Consider the following 21250-nt stretch of genomic DNA (forward strand, 5'->3'; position numbering starts at 1 on the left):
TAAACTTACTTCTCTGAAGAGAGGGCCTATCTTACTCATTTCTAGGCCCCCCAGAAATTATAGGTACTTCTATTTGCCCAAAAGTACAGAGGTGGTTAGGAGGATGAGGACACAAATTTCCTGACTCAGTTCAGCTGTTCACCCAAGAATTTTAAATTTTATCTGTCACTTTAACCACATCATACCTGGTATTATTTAACTTCTTTGTACGTAAATCCTACTTCCCCACTACGGTGTCATAACCTTAAAAAGTATGCATCATACTTGTCTATCTCTCAAAACGTAGACTACTTTCTGACTGATGAGATGAATAAAACGTTATGGGCATTATCTTTAAAATCTGAGCTAAAGGGTCTACATAACACACTTCTACTAGTCTCGTGATAGTTAGAAGGATTTAAAAATTAACTGTGAAAGGAGCAGCTGGGTGGCTCAGTCAGCTAAGCATCGACTTCTTGGTTTCGGCTCAGGTTACGATCTCGTGGTTTGTGAGTTCGAGCCCTATGTTGGGTTCCGTGCTGACAGCACAGAGCCTGCTGGGGATTCTCTCCCTCTCTGCCCCTCTCCCACTCGCTTTCTGTTTCTCTCAAAATAAATAAAACCTAAAAGAAAAAAAGCGCTCAGTCTTTAAAAAAAATGTTTTTAAACTAAATGTGAAGATTTTCGTGCTCCCTTCGGCAGCACATATACTGAATGTGAAAGATTTTAATATTTACAACAGGAATAACACTAATAATAAAAAAACAAAAAAACCAACCATCAACAAACAGAACCCAAGGCGTGTTAGAGACGACACGAGCCGCTTTTAGAATCCTTTCAAGGCATACCAACATTTTTGAAGAGGATTCTGAACCTGAAACAGGGCCCCCAAATTCAGCAGACCAAACAGTAAGGAGGAACTCCGACAGCGACACACATCCTCCCATTTCGGGAAGTTTCTGCTTGTGGAGCCATGGCAGACTCACCCCAAGTTCGTCGTCATCGGAATTATCAAAGATGTTGTCTAGGTCGTGCAGGGAAGGTGCCAGATCTGTCACCTGGGTAAGGCTACTGGAGCCGGCTCTGCCAGCAGCACTGTCCTGCCGGACATCTGCAGGGAAGGAGGCGAAGACCCAGAATGAACAACTTCACCGAGAGAGGACCGAGGAGAGGACATGGGTCTCAACGAGCAGACCTGCCTGTGAATTTTTTCCCTAGGTTTTCAGTTAAATTTAGAGACAATTATTTCCAAATACGTTTATCAGTTTTGAAAATAACTGAAAAACAAACAATGAAAAATTCAAGATGAGATCAAATTATTGGTATTACAGTAAAAATATAATTCTAAATTGAGAAGCATCTCCCTTGCATTTTACTTTAGCAACAATCCAAGTGAGGCAAATAATCATTGTACACACCTGTTTTAGTAGCAGAACTGAAAATAGACATGGCATTTTTCCCATCAGGCACCGGCGTGGAATGACCTGGTGTAGTGACATCCTTGGTACCAAATCCATCCTCTGACTGTATAATAAATTCAGCCAAACAAAACACATGAACACCAACCCAAAGTGTGGAATATGAGGGAGAACACAAAGAATTAGAGGGGAGAATGGAACTTGTTATGAGCACAAGTATGATAAACCATGGTCTATGCAACCAAGGGAAATAAAAGATCGGTCCTTTTCCCTGAATTTAAACAGAACCCAAAACTCCCACACTTTCCCTCCAATCCTATGGCATATTCTGAGTCAATCTGGGTTTTATGGCTAGTCAGTACTGGTGGCATTTGACTACAGTCCTGCCGTGGTGTTAAAAGCTGCCTTTAATAACATTTTAGATGCTGAATTGCGGTTCGAGCTTTCTGGACCCAGACAGATCTCTGTAAAGGAATCCTGGAAGCATTTTCCGGAACGGTACTGGCTTCTTAATTGCCCTATTTCCTCTACTCTCAAGAATACCTCTTTAAATGGCCCAGTATTTTGGAATGCTATAAAATTTAAGGCTAAAGACAGCACACACCCCCAGTACTCAATTTTATGACAATGAAACCAGTAAAAGTAATACCGACATAAGCCAGGAGGTAGTGTTGGTATTAATTCAGACACATATATAAAGCACTTGGTATGGTAGACATACCAAGCACTCAATAAACAATAGACACTGTCATCAGCCTATTTTTTCTTCACATTTTGGGTGTTTTGGAATAATAATTAAAAAGAAGGGAGCAGGGAGCATAGGCCAACCAGAATTAGCGTATGAGAGGAAGCATGCACTGTACAAGCTACAGCCTGGAAAATATGAGGCTTCATTTATGCTCAGCGGACTCTTAAACAAAGGTGAGCCATGACATAAAAAGGAACAATACGCTGTTCAATACAATAGTACCAAGAGCATGAATATGGGGACAGAGCAATCAGGCAAGACTATCTCAAACATTCTGCCTCAGAAGTTTTCCCACACACGTTGTACTGACAGAGATCAAAACCCACACCATGCTGGACACCCTCTATGTTAAATGGTACCTTATTCTTTTTCAGGGAATCTTTCTCTGCCCCTTGTTTGCATTTCTTGTTTGCCGTAAAGATGTATTTTATGTCGCCATCCTCAAAGGTGTATGGATCATTGACTTCTCCCAAACTGTCTCCAGGTTGCTGAGACAGAGGCAATGGGTCAAGGAAGTGGAGTGGCTGCATCTGGGGCTGCTTTTCTTGCCAGATTTTAAACCGTTTGTTAGGTTGTGCTAAGAGTCTAAAAGGGAAAACAAACAATGATTTAAGCAAGCTAAAGTAAAAAGATTGATGTTTAAAAAAAAAAAAGCAGCATTTATGATTTAAAGCATTTGCAGGGGCGCCTGGGTGGCTCAGTCGGTTGGGCGGCCGTCTTCGGCTCAGGTCATGATCTCACGGTCCGTGAGTTCAAGCCCCGCGTCGGGCACTGTGCTGACAGCTCAGAGCCTGGAGCCTGTTTCGGATTCTGTGTCTCCCTCTCTCTGACCCTCCCCCGTTCATGCTCTGTCTCCTCTCTGTCTCAAAAATAAATAAACATTTAAAAAAAAAATTTAAAGCATTTGCAAAGCTTAAATGAAACTTAGAAAATTTATCTCTATAAAGAAGTTCTTTTAGAGAGTACGTTCACAAATAAAACTTAGTAGGTCTTTGTGAGGAGTAGATGCTTTTGTCTCTGATTCCAGGGATTCCGGTTAAGAGCACAGATGGGCTTTAAGAACAGACTGTCTAGGTTCAAGTTCAATCTACGCCAGTGACTAACTGCATGACCCTCGCTTCTTTCTCAGCTATGAAATAAAGTAGTAATATGGTGGTGGTGAAGAGTAACTGAGATGGTCTGTGTAAACTGTGAAGAATAATGGGGCAGCTCAAAAGCACTATAAATAGTATTATTACTAGATGCAGGATACACACTTGAATGCACCTGAAGCCCTCCTTAAAAGTGCCAACATATAAAGGGTGGCACTGACCACAATACGGAAAGTCTCACCAAGCTACATTCTGTGACTAACAAACAGCAGGCCAAAAATAAATCCGCACTAATGTACTAAATGCCATAATGAAACCTTTATATGCCAACATGTTTAAACGACACGTGTGTGCATGTGTGTGAAACCTCAAGAAGGACAAAGCACTCGACTTTGAAACACTTTCCAAATGCAGAGTCTCGAATGGTGAAGAAAAGCCTCTTTCATTTGGCTCTGGAGGGATGGAATGGAGACGTGAGGAGGGTAGCCCTGATCCTCGAGACCCTATGCCTCGGTCGGCGGGCGATCGGGTGGGTGGGACAGAGTCTCCTCACCTTTGCAGCGCGGTGCTCTCTGAGTTTACCTCCATTTTGGCATCACACCTCTCGCCCTGGAGCTCTGGAGGCCGGAACTCAGCATCGTCAACGGGCGGGAGACGGTAGCTGTTCCACGACTTGTCTGACGACTCCGGGTTCAAGGGCCTAATCCCACAATATAAGGCTGTCTCGCTGACCTCTGCCATCAGAGGCAGTCTTTGGCCTACGAGGACAGTCCTGTCATCCAGAGTTGACAACTGCTGGAGTTCTAGCCCGTTTCCATAGAGGGCTGGGTTCACAGGGACAGATGGCGGGTCCAAACTCTCCGTTTCCTGACCTCGTGGCTGAGGGCTGAGTGTTGGCGGCAGAGGGGAAATAGGGGAATGAGGTGAATCCATAGGATTCAGATTCATTTGCTTGCTTGTATTTCTGGAAGGCACGGCCATTTGTTTATCATACTTCCTACTGCTAGACACCTCTAGGGAGGAGTCGATCCCTGCCAACCCTAGCTTCTGTCCTGGTGTATCTTGCTCCACACAGAACTCGTCAGCCACAGACGGCCTGTGGTGAAATGGTATCAAGGGTCTCTTCTGCAACTTGTCTCCCTTTTCTGGTCTTTCTGTCGTTTTGTGCTTGGAAGCAGGAGGTGGTAAAGATGAAGATGATGATGGTCCTGCACCGAAGCCTGGCTGAGATGCTGCGGGAGGTCGACTGGGTCCTACTGCACAACGTTTTAGAAGTTTATGCCTGAAATGAGAATTAAAATAAGGTTAAGAAACGCACACCTGAGAACAACTGCACTCTTCTGAAGTATGACATCCCTGCACCATTATGACATTACAAAAGAGATGCCTCTGAGAAGGCTGTACCTTCTAAGCACACACTGGCTGCACTAACACACGGAAAAGGTCTCCAGGCTCATTATTTTTATAATGACAAAAACCGCAACACACTCTGACAGAGAGTAGTGAACCGGTCGCATACAATCCAGCAGGTAAGAGATGGACTTAATGTCGCCAGCGCGTACCAAAAGACGGATTTGCAAAATTCCCAAATCTTTCAAATTTGGTAAGGGACTCAGATAATGTGTTCACACTGCATTTTAAAACCAAGAGTAATGAGATCATTCGCCAAGAAAGAGAGAAAAAAAAGCTTCCAATTTCTATCTTACAACACTCTACTAAGTCCAATATAGAATGGTTTATAACAGCTTGTAGTCTTGTCAATTGGGAACAAAATAATTATGCGATTTTCCCCCAAAGTGTGAAACCAAGGGTCAATCCTACAAATATTTAATAGAATAAGCAGACTACAAACCTTATACGCCACTATTATTGGAAAAAAGAAGGAAGGAAAGACAACTTTGGATCTTACCGACTCACAAACTTAGAAGTAAAAAGAGGGGGAGTGAATACTAAAAGCACACATGTACACAAATGCACCTGTACCAAGCAGGATGGCAAGTCTGCTCATACCCTAACACACTTCTTGGTAAGCACAGGTGTGAGATATTGCTCAGTAAGGGCCCACGAGACGATGCCAAGGTTTAATCTGTGCAACAAAGTTATATAGCAGGTCAGCCAGTTCCTCCCAATATATAAATCAACCCAGGGAAACATGTAAGCTCTCCTGCCGGTGTAGCAGTAACTCTCTGAGGCCGCTAGGGTGGCATTAAATTACTGCTGCATTGCACTAAATGATGCCCTAGTGGGCAGTAAAACGGATTTGTGTGGCATAATGGGATGGTTTAGTGGGACAGCAGGATGGCCACCCTGCCCCATAAGGCCATTAAACAGTGTGAGGAGTGGACCATTCCATAATGGGTTTGGTAATCCTGCAGTAGATAATCCAAAAAGACTCTTGCTAAAGTCCTTGCTACTCGAAAAAAAAAAAAAAAATTCTGACTTTGAAGAAGGTTGTTTAAGCATAAGGCTATTGTCAATAAGGTAAAAATTGTGCTTTAAATCTGCGGGGCACCATACCACAGTAAGAGGTGAATGTCTCATCTGAAAAATATCTCAATCAAATCTTCTAGGGGTGCTTATTTTAAAACCTAAGCTCTAAAAGTCTTTTACATAAAACTTTTTCATTTGGACTTTCTCAGAGCATTTAACCACACCAATCCTTTGATAGATATTTTATGATAGCCTCTTCAAAGTAAGGACTTTTTGCAAACTAGATAATCTCATATAAAGTCATTTTTTTTTTTCAATTGTACTTAACGACTCAGTTACATTGTGAAATGGTTACAATTAGGGACACATCAGTAAGTAACAGACTATCACTGCAAATCTCTGAACAGGTAAAAGGCCTCCATGGAGCAGGCAGGCAAATCAGGCTCAGAAAGCTAACTATATGGGTGGTCCATTGGTGGGAAGAAACCAGAAGCAGGGCCAAACATTGTAGAAACACACACAGTGGCTAAAAGAATGGGGAAAATAGAATTACTACCATAGATATTTCAAAGGAAGTCATTGTGAAATACAAGGATAAAAATCATCTATAAAATGGAAAAAAATACATAAATGATAATGTCTTTAGGCTGAGAAGGGAAAATGGTGACTTAAAAAAATGTGCCTGATCTGTGAGAAAAGAGACTTGTCAATATCAAGGGTATTTCTCAAAGGTACCCCCGTAAATATAAGACTAAAGCATATATGGGAAGTCACGTCTAGAGATAAATATTTGGGACTCAACAGAATCAAATGCATAACTACAAAACAGACCTGAAGGTAAAGATCTGATGAAGAAAAAAAAGGATTAACTTCAGGGGACAAAAGAAAACGTGTTATTTATTTACACTTCAGGTAAAAAGAACTTGAGGTATCAAATAAAAATGTCACAGAAATCAGTAAAAAGGTGAAAAATCTAGATTAAGACCAAAAACAAGACGAAGGCACAAGCAAAGTTAAATACACTAACATTTTTATCCTAGATACTTTCTAAAGGTGGCCTATAACTTGGCTGTAGGCGGTTTAGAAATCCATGTTAATAGGAAAATACTTTTTGTCACACAATTTACAATGGCCAAGAAACAGAAGTAAAACAGAGATTCAGCTGACATACCATACCTACCCTGAGATCAGAGAGAGATTCTCACATGCTCAGAGAGGAGCAACTTCTTCAAAAACATCCTCTTTGAAAAAATCAATAGTGAGTTTTATTAGGCTGATACTTACAATGTTTCTCAAAGGAAAAAAAAAAGGCTGACTAGTAAGGCAGAGCTTGACAAAGAGAATCAACAATAAGGGCAGGGGAGGACAGGAAGGTGGTGTCAAAACTGTTGTTTAAGTGTGTATACGCGCACGTGTGCATGCGTGCACACACACACAGTTTGCATATATTCTCAGGAGTCATTTGACTGCCTCCTTACTCGGAAGCCAACTTATTTATGCCACATTAAGAACCCCTATCTAAACTAGGGAAATGAATGGCCTTTGTCTTAATATGCATGATCTCCACTGAACTTTTTCTAAGTGCTGAGCAGTATCCCATGTGAAAATACACAGTTTGGAAGCAAAGCTACTCCCAGTTGCGCTCATTAAGTGAATAATCACCATCATATGTTCAACAGTCAGCTGAGCTGGGGGTAAGGCTGACACACACTTAAGAAATCCAAGAACCTTGGGGTGCCAGGTGCCTCAGTCGGTTAAGCAACCAGCTCTTAATTTTGGCTCAGGTCATGATCCCAGGGTTGTGGGATTGAGCCCTGCGTTGGGCTCAGTGCTGAGTATGGAGCCTGCTTAAGATTCATATCCTCTCTCTCTCTCTCTCTCCCCCCCCACCCCACCTTTGCCACTTGCACGCTCTCATTCTTTCTCTCTCGAAATAAATTAAGAAAGAAAAGAAAAGAAGAGAAAAGAAAAGAAACCTAAGAACCCTCATGAGTGCCCAGGACAATAGGACTCCACTACCACAAGGAGTGATAAGTCAAGGTAATACCCATGAGAGCAAAAATTTTCTACAGAGATCAACTCAGGGTTCTATTCAAATATCTAAATGAATGAACAAGAATTTTAGCCATTGGCAGATGTTACCAAATACCTGCCTCAAGCATCAAAACACACCAGTACCAACAACAAAACAAATTATCTATGGAAGGCCTGTTTAATCCAAATCCTATGAATTCTAGCCAACTTATTTAATATTTTTCTCTATTTAAAATTAAGAATTATGAAATAAACTCATTTAAAGGGGAAGAGACTGTCTTATCAAACTGATGCCTTTAGTTTTGAGGTAGCTACTGTGAAGAAACTTGTGGGAACAATTGGATCACAGGGCCAGTCATCTAACAAAGCTCTTTTTGAGGCCTGACAATAAAACCGTACCATCTGCATAGAAGAAAAGACTTATCTTTTTCTTCTCTACTGGAGGAGGAAGAAGGCTGAACAGAAAAGACAAAACAAAATGATGGGGAAGAAGCGGTCTGAGAGTCCAGGAGACACAGCCAACAAAAGGTGCCACCATCCGATCCGACCCCCGTTCTGCCTCGTCCACCACCTACCTAGAGCAAGAACAGCTGACTCTTTGGGTTGGATCCACAAAATCCCAAGTAGCAGGATTATTAGCAGGCTCTTCTTCAAGAGTTGGAGTCGACATTTGGCTCCTCCTACATAAGGTTAAAAAGGTGAGTTGTGTCAACATGAGATAATATTCGTACCTCTGGGAGAAAAATGTTTAAAAGACCCAAATACATTACACATAGTAATGTTAGCTAGCTGAGGGATGGCTCAAAGCAACCCAAGGCTAGCATGTGTGTGTGTGTGTGGGGGGGGGGGGGGATCAACTTGTTCTTTGCACTAGAAGAAGCAGGATCCAAAATACTTCTGTTTAAGAATGAAGTACATTTGGGGGCGCCTGGGTGGCGCAGCCGGTTAAGCGTCCGACTTCAGCCAGGTCACGATCTCGCGCTCCGTGGGTTCGAGCCCCGCATCAGGCTCTGGGCTGATGGCTCAGAGCCTGGAGCCTGTTTCCGATTCTGTGTCTCCCTCTCTCTCTGCCCCTCCCCTGTTCATGCTCTGTCTCTCTCTGTCCCAAAAATAAATAAACGTTGGAAAAAAAAAATTAAAAAATAAAAATAAAAAAAAAAGAATAAAGTACATTTGAACACGGGTGACACACAGAGCAATTAAAACACTATCTGGCACTATGGGCCGTTGCTTTAAAAAGCCACCTAAATTTTGTAGAAATAACTGAAATTTTTAAAATTATCTTTTTGCAGCATCTGTGAATTACATGCCCTGGGACAGACTATTTAAATCATTCTTAAAACTCCTATATTTACTAGCATTTAAGGGCAGCACTTTACACTTGTAATGCGAATTAAAGACAAGAAAAGAATGACCTCTTACATGTCACTGGTAATTGGTAGCAAAAAGCAGTGTCTGTTATTACACAGTGACAAGAAAACACCGGGCAGTATTTTTGTATTGCTGATTCTGCCACAGCTGATATTGCAAAGTGCTTCGATGACGGCTCTGGAGGGACTTCTCTTGCTCTCTACCCTCCCCTGCCTTTCTGGGTGTCACTTCCCTGCTCTGTGCTGCTGCCACGAAGGGCTGTTAGAATGGGCGAAGGTGATAGGTTAGTGGTGACAAAAATCAAAGACAGTAAATGACAGGAAAAGAAAAAGAAAACGTTAACTTGGAAATCATCCAGGCATCGTAGATAGAGGTGAAAACACCTGTACCAATTATTCTAAAGAAAAGGATCATTTTTTAGTGACTAAAGATACCTTTTTAATTCTATAACATGATATATAATCTCCTGCTGCAATTATTCTAGAATTTATGTACTATATCTTCATCAGCAGCCTACTCCAGAACCAATTCACTGAGGAATAAATATATAGTATGAATTTCCTAAAAGCTCGATCCAAATGACAGGTTTTAAATCTGTATACAGAACTCTAAGTAGTCACTGAAGAACACTTAATTAATTTCTAAAAGGAGTGGAGTTCTTAGCAGTTATTGGCAAGAGCATCCATATTTATTCTGTTCTAGAGAATGAAGACTCATTTGTTTACTTTCCTCAGGCAAAAAAGGGGACATCTCCGTTCTATCAAAAGAGATGTGAAAATATGCTGAATCTGTTTACGTAAATTTGGATAAGTAGAATAGTATTTATCGACTACTATTTGCTTTCATTCATGCAACTAAAATAATCATCAGCAGTCTCTTCTGAGAATCAATTCTTCCTCTTTTCCAGAATAATGTTAAGGAAGGCAGGGAGGGAGAGCAGGAGGATAGGTGGTAGGGGAGGAAAGGAAGGAAGCAAAGTCTGGTAGGGGAAGAAAAGAATATGGCTTCCCCAAATCAACCAACAGAAGCACAGCTGCTGGTAAACACCCCTCTGTCATCAGTTCAGTTCAGAACTGTATTGTCATTTAAAACAGAAGGCCAATGTCACAGAAAATGCGACGAAGGTCATTTCCCTTTGTAAATAGAAAACATTCATAAATTGGTATCCGAAGGAAAACCACACCCACTGACTACTGTCCTAAACCATCTGTGCTAAAAAAAATGCCAGATGAATACTGTGCCAATCTTGAGATGACCAGAACTTCAAAATTTCCTACATAATCAAATTCAGTAAAGTAAACGTCTTTAACATCCTTGCTTTGAATTTTGTGCTATTAAGTTAAAAAAAAAAAATGAACTACGAATCCAATGACCCCTCAGGTTGGGTCACCCAGTGGCACAATGTGAGTGACACTCTTCATGTAGTAATCAAAGAGACGGCTACTGAAGCATGACCCAGACAGAATGCAGAAGTCATACTTGGACTGGGTTCTGTTGAGGATGCATTCCTTCCAGACTCGATGGACCATGTGATTGTGGAGTTTTGGAGGAATCTTCCCCGATCTCTTTGGACTGTGCATAGTTATCATCCCCCCGTCTTGGGAACCTAGGTGACTGACCGCACTCTGCGTACCTCCGCTCTCCCCTGAAAAAGAAAGACAATCTGTAATATGGAAATTATCCGAAAAGGTCTCCTTGTACGTAGACCGCAAGCTTATTTAACAGAAATATTTTGATTGTTGAAACTCGTATTATTCACGTAGCTTTGTTCCCACCCCCCTGGCAACAGCACTATCTGTAACTATGAGCATAATTTGCAGACCGGCACTTTGTATGCTTCTCTGTGTTCTCCCTAAAATAGTTAAACACATCGACACTCACGCACCCCAAGGGCGTGCCCACACAGAGGCATTCCTACTCTACAGATATTGGAGACAACTTACTTGTAAGGATTTACACAGTAACATTAAAAATGTAAACATGAATAGATTGTTTTAAATTTTTAAATCCCCAATACAATAAATAAGTTTCAAGGAAGAACAAAACAGTAGAGGGAGCTTTATGCTCATTTAGCTTAACGGCTGTGCAACTGCACCCAGTGCCCTGGGTAGGAGAAAAGAACTTAATGGCACAAAGCTTTTAACAAGGTCAGATTTCAAATTTGTGTGTGGAACTGTCTGTCCTTATGCCTGACACTATTTATGAAAGCTTAGTGCTAAAACACTGAAAGAGGTTGTCTCGACATTCTGTATCAGAGGATTATTCACTAGTTTCTCTCTAATAACTCCACTGAGTTTTCCCAACTATAGTTGGCATGTAATCCATTTCTTTCTATTATGTTGATTATGATTGCTGGTAATACTGATTATTGGTTATGAGTATTTTACTACTTCTATCTCATACAAGACAAATACTGAAGTTGATTTTCAGTATTAGATTCTGATTCAATTACTTTCATCCCTTTGACTTCATAAATAAATCCCGGGTTTTATTCTCAACCGAACTGTGATCAAAACATCTTGACCGAAATAATCAATTTTAAGCACCCTAGAAATCTCTACCCTCATCTGAAAGATAAACAAACATCCTAATACCACAAATTAATAGTCCTGATAACAATGGAACACTACTGTTACATAAGTTGAATGGTTAGGCTTAGCTCTATCTTAAAAAAACAAAAAACAAAGACCAGTGTCAAAATGCTTACGGTTCTAAGGAACTGAAGACTGCTTGCTTGTTCCCTATAAAAGTATTATTATATTACAAATGAGTTAAGTTAAAGGAGACACAAAATTTGGTCTTTCATTACCATCTTTCATCTTTACTTGGTTTGTGATACAAAGTAATTCATTTCAATTTTATAATGGATTTTCAAATGCTTATTATAAAACTAGGAAAAGTGGAGAAATAAACAGAAATAGAAAACACAGCCCTTTGTCCCCCAAACAGCTTACAATTTAGCTAAAGAGATCATATGTCCATGGCACCATAAGGGATAATTTATGAACAAAGAAAGAGACGGGTGGGGAAAATAAGGCACAGTCTTTCCTGATTAAAACTGAGTTCATGCTTTTCAGTAGCTTTTAATGACTGAACTAAAAGGTGGATGATATCTCAAAGGGAATTAAATAAGACTTGTACTCCATGCTGTCAAATACATGTTGAATATTGTTTCTCAAAATTATCTCTATAAACAGAAGGTGCAAGCTGATGTACCTATCCACGTGTGGCATGAATGATTTCACCAAAACCAGCTGGCCCTCCTTCCCCAGCTAATCTAGGAGATTCTTGGCCATCTTAGGGGAAAAGGGAACCCATTTTGTCCTGTATCTAGGAAAACGTCAATGTGCAATGTTAGTCATTACACAAATGACAAGGCTGAGCAGGACTCTGAGAAACATTAGGAGTCCTAAGCTATACTTCAACGTATCATAATTATTATCACATATGAAAATTTAGACAAATTCACTTTACAAAGATTCCAGTGGCTTTTAGTTAGAGAGACAGAGAGAGAGAGAGAGAGAGAGAGAGAGAGAGAGAGAGAGAGCGAGCACAGGCATCAGGGGACTTATTTACCCAGGGCTTAGCACAATGATACTCACACAGAGTCCAGGGAAAGTAATTTGAAGATCTACAGTGAGGAAGTCCCTACTGAAAACCACCATAAACAGAACCTGGTGTTTCTGAATTGTGAAATTCAGAGTTCTGAACTGACAGGATGCCAGGACATCATGCATACAGCAGGCTTTCAATTTTACATTAAATATAAATTTCACTAAGTACCAGGAAAAAGAAAAACAACCAGATAAATAAACAAAAACTGATGACAACTTATGTAGCCCGTGTTTAAAATCCAAGCCTCAAGAGGAAATGTAATTAACCAACTTTTCAAAATACCGATAATTCTAGTCTTTATATTAATAGATCTTTTCTATGATGATTATTAAACAAAACTGTCAAAGCGTTTTTCTCTTTTTTCTTTTTGAATAAACACCGAGCAAATCCTTTCACAACAGGTCATCCAAATTCTCTGCTGCACCATATTAGAGTCGGATGTCCTTTTTTCACGGTGTTCGCAAGTGCGTTGCTCCCAAAGACAGAGGCTGCGTGTTGCCCACTTGTATGCCTTCCACACAGTTTCTGACTAATTCCTTCTAGATACCACAATCACGTGTGCTGGAGCTGGTGTTTTGAGTACCGCTTTAAAACCACTTACGCCACCATCCACATACTGCTCCGCTGCTTACGGAGCTCTGGCGAGTACGTCACCTAGCATGTGTAACGGCTCTGTAAAGTACACGGTACTTAACAGAGAAGGAGACGGAGGTTCAAGACAAGCATGAGAAGTGAGTACAGCCAACTCACCTAGTGAAAGCTACACAGCCAGGTTTTTAAATTAGGTGCATTCAATCACAGTATCTATCCTTGTCCCCAATATATTGCTTAGCCATGAACACTTACTGAATACCCTCCACATGCCAAGCAGCATGCTAGAAATTCTGAAATACTGTCTTATCTCATCTCGTGAAAATAACCACGGAAGTATGTATCATGCTTGATAGCCTGTTTTCAGTTCACCACCCAAGACTTTATTTACTCTGATGCTTTTGCTAACGTGGCCCGCATTAAAAAAGCCTATAAATGATCTCACTTCAGTTCAAGTCCGATGAGTATCCTTTCCTTACTGACTAGATTTCCAATTAAAATGAAGTCAACTACAACAACCAAAAAGTTAACACAGAAAATATACCACTCAACAAAGAAGGCAAAATGCTCCCAATTTAAACAATTTCTGAATTTTTCCATTAAGGACATTTTTAAATTTTTCACATGTAATTAATACTTGTCACTAATGTGGACAGATTACTGACAGAACAAATTATTTGATTCGGAGTTCCTAGATGCCAGTCTAACTTTATAATATAATAAGGAAAGAATCATCCTAGACTTGCCCTTGGCTGGCAATGGTGAACTGGGCACACGCTTCAGCCATTCTGATTTAGTGTTTTCCACCGTTTAAGGAAAAAAAGAGCAGCCTGCAGCTTGGACCCTAATTTTGTGTAAAGGGATAGAAGTGTGTACCGAACTTAAGAGAAGCAACCACACTGTCCGAATGGAGTGGAGACTAACACAGCACAATTAAAATTTTGAAGCACCGGAATTGTGTTTGCCGAAAATTTTCTTCCTCCATTTTGCAAAATCCCCCTGTCGTGTTCCTTCCACCTCCTCCACAAGGCATGTCTCACCGTGAGTTTGCTCATCCGTCCCACGGCAAGGGAACCACGTACTTTTCTGTGACCTCCTCCACCTAGGACATGCCTGGATTGTACTCACCCATTACAGCCTGTTCTGGAGAGGTGGGAGGGGTGAGAGGCATTCCACAGTTACTTGGGTCCTTCACACTACCCAGTCCCTGCTGCCCGACGGTAATATGGCCTCCAGCACCGGCAACGCTCTGAGGAACCGGTATGTCATTCTGAGAGATTAAAACAAATGCTGAAGGATAAACCATCCGAACGCCACCTGTGAGGAAAGAGAGCAAGGAGTGAACCGGGCCTGAGCAACAGCTCACAGCAGGCTGCCGACTTGATTATTCTAGCGGTCAGAGGCAAAGCTCAAGGATGAACATGAGACGCTCGTGAGGTCCTGCCAGAAGTGATGCGCTCCATTCCTTCCTAAGTTAATAGCTGTTTAAACGTGTGCTCCAACATTATGATAATAGCATTTGGAATACAGGGACCTCGGTGCTTCAGGCAAGATAACTACTCAGCATATACCACGGTGTCAAGAGAATAAAAAAAAGATGGGAGAATTACGGAGCTTATTTTTGATGAATCTCAATGATTATCTTTTTAAATTAAGAAAGATGAAGAAGATAGAATAAAGTTCTTCAGGCAAAATATTTTCTCTTACCAACAATTACTTCGACTGCCACAGGGAAATCATCATCATATCCCAACTCCTCTTCTTCTTTCAACTCCTCTTTCTTTTTCAGCACCATTGGGTAGAAATACTGCCATTCCTCAATCAACTTACGGGTGGCGGGGTCTGACATCTTGTATGCTTGGCCTGTCAGCGTGCCATTTAAGCCATAAGGACTTACCAGTACTAAGGCAGGGAGGAGAAACAGATGTTAAAGATCGACTTGATGATTTCTACTTAAGCGTAATGCTGCATATGTGGTAATTTAGGTTAAAGCATACCATCGCTTACTGGATATGGCTCTTAATTTCCTGACTCCTTTCAAAGTCTGATTTTTTACAGTTTCTCATTTTAGTACCTATTACTTACACACCTCTCAACTCACATCAATTTTTTAAGGAAATCAAATGGGGAAGGTAAAAATATTATGAGACAGCTGTATCAACACACAAAATATAAACTATCTGTATATTAAAGCGTATACACAACTGTTTGATAATAGCCTATACAATGCAAACACTGAATCTTTTATAACAAAAGAAAGCCATTTAATACGCACACCCCAAAACCTGCCTAGAACTTGAATACTCTTCCCAGGGTTTCTGAGACTTCCTGAATGTCTGTAGTAATTTTAAAAATAAGATATAAAGAAAACTTGTATAGCAAAAAGTCTTAATGTACCAAGTCTGAAACATAATCCTTACGTTATAATTTCAGTTACGGCTGTTTTGAAGGTCTGTTGATGAAACAACTCCAAATAAAATTTATTATACTCAAAGTAAAGGACTCAAAATCCCTCTATCTTTCTCTTTCAGTATTTGACCTGATGTTATTTTCACTGAGCTAGACACAAAAATGTAGTTAACACGATGCTGTATATAATATATAACCCAGCCAGTTTGTGGCCTTGGGGTGAGGCTAACCTTCCAAACAACACTTTTCTGGGGATAAACTTTTTCTTAACCCTAATTTCTAAAAAAAAAAAAAAATCTCAGCATAGTCATAAAATGAGATGTTCTTTCTTTGGATGGCTTTAATTTTTTTTTAACAGCTAGTTGATATATGACATCGTTCAAGACAGAGATAGCTGTAGACATCACATACTCCTTGTTGCCTCTCTCCTGTTCCTCACTGAGCCAGATGGGATAAAAATACTGATTTCAACCAACACAGTGAGTCAGGGGCAATGTTTCTGTATTAATACTTCCAGGAAATTCCCACACCAATATGGTTAATTATTTTTACTATAATTATCTATAGGCTAATACCTGCCCTAAGAATGTAACTTCTCCATACCGATCATGGGAAATAAGCAGGATAACATCCCACAAAAGTCTTCTACGATTCAAGACGTCAGTAGCAAATGAGGAAGCCTTTAAATAAGTGGTCTATGGAGACCTGATAATGCTAATATTATCTTTCCCAACTTAGAAGGTTAGTTGCCTTCCCTCATGACTAGGAATTCCTTCCGTTATTATCATAAATAAACACTTCCATTTTCAGTGATAAAGTCGAGAATGAAGTTAGATGGTCCTCAACACCTTTACAGTCAAGAAAACACAATATTTAAATAATTCTGGTAATCCACAATATGCACACACTGTACAACTCCAAAGTGCACAGTTTGACGACTGGGCTTTGAATTTTGTAGCAGTTTACATAGCAAAGATCCCCAATTAAATAATGATAAAGCATATAGTTTAAAATGTGTTACAAAGTAAGGGGGGGAAAGGTAATAATTAGGACACAGTCAAATGAGGATTCAATGTTCTTTTTTTACCTTAAAAAAAAAAGTCTCAATTATCTTTAGGGCAAGGAACAGATGTTTTTATCAAATTAAATCAGAATCATTTGTAGGAAACCAAAAGGCAATCATAAACAATATGGAGGCTAAACACTCATGACAGGCTGTTAATAAGTCCATAAAAATATTTTACTTAAATCCCTTAAAATATCAGTGTTTTTAAAAAATTACATTGTGGGATATACTGAGACCACAGCAGACATCTCTAGTAAATTAGACTGAACCAAAAAAAATTCTTCCAGATGGTTCAATCTAATATTATTACATTTAAGTACTGTAACATTTATAATGCTATTCATAGAAAATTCTGAATTCCAAAAACAAAATTAAAGATTTAGAATTCATGGTTAGAAAAAATGGACATGGAGTTATTTTGGGGATATTGAGGTGACTGGTTGAGAATTAATGAAATTATAAATGTTAAGTTAAATTACAATAAAAAACTACCATCAATGCAGTCTTTAATTAAAATAAAATAATAAAGTTATTAACATTATTGAAGAAACTGCAACTCTAGAAATTTGATTCTGGATGAAATTTCAAAAACAGTAATTTAACAGTAATTTTCTGTAGGTCATTGCATGCCTGAAACCATGGAACAAACAAAACAATGAAAACCTTTGATTGATATGATTTGTCAGTTACTCATTGGGTCCTATTTTTCAAATACTTATTGACCTCCTTTGGTTCTGAAGGAAATGCTCTACATTTTATTCCTTAATGCAACTTCACCTAAGACCATGTTGTAAATGTGGTAAGCTATAAGCTTTCAGCAAAACATTAGAAAGCTATTCGTGTGAAATGGTAGTCTTTCCTTTCTTCTTCAGAAGTTGACCCTCACGCTTAGTTTTAAAATGTCCATTTAAGATAACATCTCCATCTGCAAATCTTACTGGGCAAGGTGACTATCCACGGAGTGGGGAAGAGGTAGGCAACAGGGACATCACCATTTACTTACCTTGAAATGGTGCAGGTGAAGACTGAGCCATGTGTATATGTTCCTCATTGATTAAATAAATTGGCTGGTGTTGGGCAATCTCCACACTTGTGCACACATTACTTTCTCCATGAAGAAAGAATGTGAACGCGCAGGACAGATGCTCACTATAAGAGAAACAGTAGAAATTCAACTCTCCATTTTGGTGGGAAATGAGTGCTAGACACAGAAATTACAGACGGGATACAGCTTTACTTTTATCAATCACCCAGCAAAGCCTGCCTCTGTGGATATTAATAGCATATACTTGTAGTTGATTTGAACAAGTAACATAACAATGACCTGTTGACAAAGTAAAGACACTAGTTACGCTACAATATGAAATCTGGAAAGCTATTGTGCAGATTGCCTCCTGTTTCATTTGCATAAAGTGTCCTATGCTGACTATAAACTCCTAAGGACAGAAAAAGAATCTTAACATTTTTCTACCTTAACATCTTTCTATCTTCTGAACTGGCTTTTAACGGATTCTAGGGACAATGATAAAATAGTTTTGTTTATGTTTGGTATGACATAACAATAACATCAAATTTTACAAGCTTACAACGTTGAACACGGTTAAAATTGTTCATCTAAAAATAGCAATTAAGGACACAGTTGTATATAAATTCCCAATATACAATTGCTAAGGTAATACAAGTCTCTAAATGGGCTGGTAATATTACACTTAATTTTTACAATTTACTTCTCATCACAAAATTTTATTAAAGCATTCCACTTCTCCATTTTCCACACAATTAGCTAAAAATTGATAAAAATGATGTGTCTTGGAGAAAAATAATTTCAAAATTACTACAGTAGCACATTCTTTCAAAGTTGTTAACTTTGGCCCTAAGCCAGTGATAATATCTCCATTTCTCAAGACAGCTTGTAAGAATACTTGCCTGATGAACCAAAGTCACTGTAGGCCAGGCAACTATCATTTAAAAAATCATCTCCAAGATGTGCTTCTTCTCAAAATTTCCCTAAAATGTTATAAACTGTATTTCGAGTACTACTCAAAACTTTAAATTTTGCTTAGGTATAAAATTATAATGCTTTAAGGGAAAATTGAAATAAAAATGGTAACATTTTCATTCTATCACAAAGTGAAGCGTATATATTCTTCCTTGACAAGTATGTTGAGATAGCCTGTAGCTACCCCCAGCCCAAGGACAGACTTTGAGAACTTGATGGTATCTACAACCCTCTCCAACTGTACAGTTCTGTGGTTTTTTTTTTTTTGTTTTTGTTTTTGTTTTCTAAGAATACATGACACAGGAGAGCAGGGATGACAACAGTGACATTAGAAAGTAGAATCCCCCTTTGGCCTACCAATACCACTGCTAAGACTTTATTCCATAGATAAAACTACTGTACAATTATTGACTACAGCACTGCTTGTAATAAATACTGCAAACAGCAAAAATGCCCATCAGCAAAGAACTGGTTAGCTAAACTCTGATCTATGATTCATCCCTACAAAGTAATACTGTGCAACCACTTAAAAGAAAATGACCACATTGATATGTGGAAACCTCCAACATAAAGTCATGAATATGAGGGGAAAACCAAGGCACAAAAACACTGTGGCTAATATAGTCCCATCTGTATAAAAACGGGACCGGGTCGGGGGAATATACACACACACAATTTGCTTACACTGGCATAAAATTTCTCTGGAAGCATACACTTTAAAACCCTAATAATCCTGGTTGCCTTTGGGGAATGACACGGCATGACTGAGGGAGAAAGAGAATTCACAATTCTTATTCTTTTATGCTTTTGAATGTGGGGCCATATGTCACACAGAGAGTAATGGAGGTAAGATCTGAAGGAAGCCCGTGCCTCCTGTCCTTGTGCCGTGTGCGTGCTGGCCCAACTGGAGGCATGCACTAGAGGCATCCATGGCGTTTCATCTCGTCATATTTGGCTCTTAGTGGAAGCCTGCTGAGATCGTCTTTGATTCTGATTCTGTTATCTAACGTCCTGGCTATTTGATCAGCGAGCCATCAATATCTTTATCCACGCCATCACTAAAAATGGTGACAAAGACTGCAATGAGAATAGAATCCTGTGTCATCTTATCAGGTAAGTCCCAAATTACAAATTCACTGGAGTGCTGCCACCCATTCACTATTTCTTGTCTACAAAGGATACTCTGAAAGATTATGTCAAATCTCTAGATACAATGAAGATACCTAACAACCGTCATAGTTCTCTGATCTAGACATTTGTCTAAAAGTAAAATTCAGGTAGTCTGATACAAAAGCCAACCCCCACCAACTTTTACTTTTAAGTAGGAGTTCAGATATGTGAATAAACATTGTAAACAAGGGGCTCTACAAAACAATTATAGATATATTACGTTAGATACTGTTATGACAGAGTTAGAAGGTTATTATAAGCACCATACCTGTTTCTGCTTCTTCTCACCCATCACCTTTTAACCTAAACCATTCCTCACTCAATTTCATCGATTTCATATGCTCTCATTGTGTGCCAATTGAACAGGGCTGTAGAGGTGATCAAGATCAACGCCTTTCAAATTCAGGGAGGAGACTATGCCCAAAGTCACAATGGTTTAGAGCACAGCTGGATAAGAGTTCATTCCCCCTTTCTTAACATAGTGTTCACAGCACATTCATGACATTCTACCTTCAGTCAATGCTACATTCACCCCAATAGAATATAGGTCCTCATCAGTGTGATTGCACAATGTGTAACTTACACCCGCCCCTGCATCATTTCTAACCTCCTACTAAACACCTTAACTTGCCTCAAACTGAAATTGGAGCCTCACCCTGTTCTCTTAGGGCACTCCACCTGACAAGAATTCTAAGCCTTCTAACTCCATCTATTTTTCCACTCTTTATTCAGTAAATCAGGTCTGATTCAAGCAATTCTTTATTTAATCTCTATTATACCCTAAACATGTCCAAAGTTACACTTCTCTCACCCTTCCCCAGAGTCCTAGAGGACTACGTATCTCCTTTTCCCGGTAAATGTACCCCTGTGCTCATCCTCTTTCCCTTCTTGAACAGTCTGTATTTCTTCCTCTTTACTTGCCCCAGGTCCCTAAGCCATTAGATACCTTCTCTTGATCAAGTTACTCTTTCAGGGGTACTGTCACATCTTACTCCCCTGTTCACTAATATCAAATAACCAACATGTAAGCAAAATGGTCAGTATAAATAGTAGCAATACCACCAAATTATCTACAAATAGATAAATTTTGTGCTACGAAAGAAATGAGGTACTAAGAAAATAATGGAGGGGTGCTATTTTGGAAAGGTGCATAATCAGGGAAGAACTTCTCTGAAAACAAGGAGAGCACTTAAACAGGCTTGATTTTTGAGGTGCCTGGCTGACTCAGTCAGTTGAGCGTCTGACTCAAAAAAAGGAGAGCACTTAAACAGGCTTGATTTTTGGGGTGCCTAGGTGGCTCAGTCGGTTAGGCGTCCAACTCTTGGTTTC

The 21250-nt window shown here is 39.6% G+C and overlaps 1 protein-coding gene and 1 long non-coding RNA gene across 3 annotated transcripts in view; one reads left to right on the top strand and one right to left on the bottom strand.

The window, feature by feature from the left end:
• MED13L (mediator complex subunit 13L) overlaps window positions 1–21250 on the bottom strand; it is a 307435-nt gene that overhangs the window by 42839 nt on the left and 243346 nt on the right. For both annotated transcript variants that reach the window (XM_023241452.2, XM_023241451.2), the window contains exons 5-13: window positions 17756–17901; window positions 14985–15179; window positions 14406–14594; window positions 10551–10716; window positions 8276–8380; window positions 3790–4518; window positions 2505–2730; window positions 1398–1503; window positions 966–1090 (exon numbers count right to left, since the gene is read on the bottom strand). In XM_023241452.2, the coding sequence (XP_023097220.1) occupies window positions 966–1090; window positions 1398–1503; window positions 2505–2730; window positions 3790–4518; window positions 8276–8380; window positions 10551–10716; window positions 14406–14594; window positions 14985–15179; window positions 17756–17901 (1987 nt within the window). The remainder of the gene's footprint in view (window positions 1–965; window positions 1091–1397; window positions 1504–2504; window positions 2731–3789; window positions 4519–8275; window positions 8381–10550; window positions 10717–14405; window positions 14595–14984; window positions 15180–17755; window positions 17902–21250) is intronic.
• LOC123381091 lies at window positions 4539–16004 on the top strand. Its single transcript, XR_006587599.1, has 3 exons — window positions 4539–4765; window positions 7610–8398; window positions 15711–16004. It is a non-coding gene; the product is annotated as an uncharacterized LOC123381091 (long non-coding RNA).

This window comes from Felis catus, chromosome D3 (genome assembly GCF_018350175.1).
Source record: "Felis catus isolate Fca126 chromosome D3, F.catus_Fca126_mat1.0, whole genome shotgun sequence".
NCBI classification, from domain to species: domain Eukaryota; kingdom Metazoa; phylum Chordata; class Mammalia; order Carnivora; family Felidae; genus Felis; species Felis catus.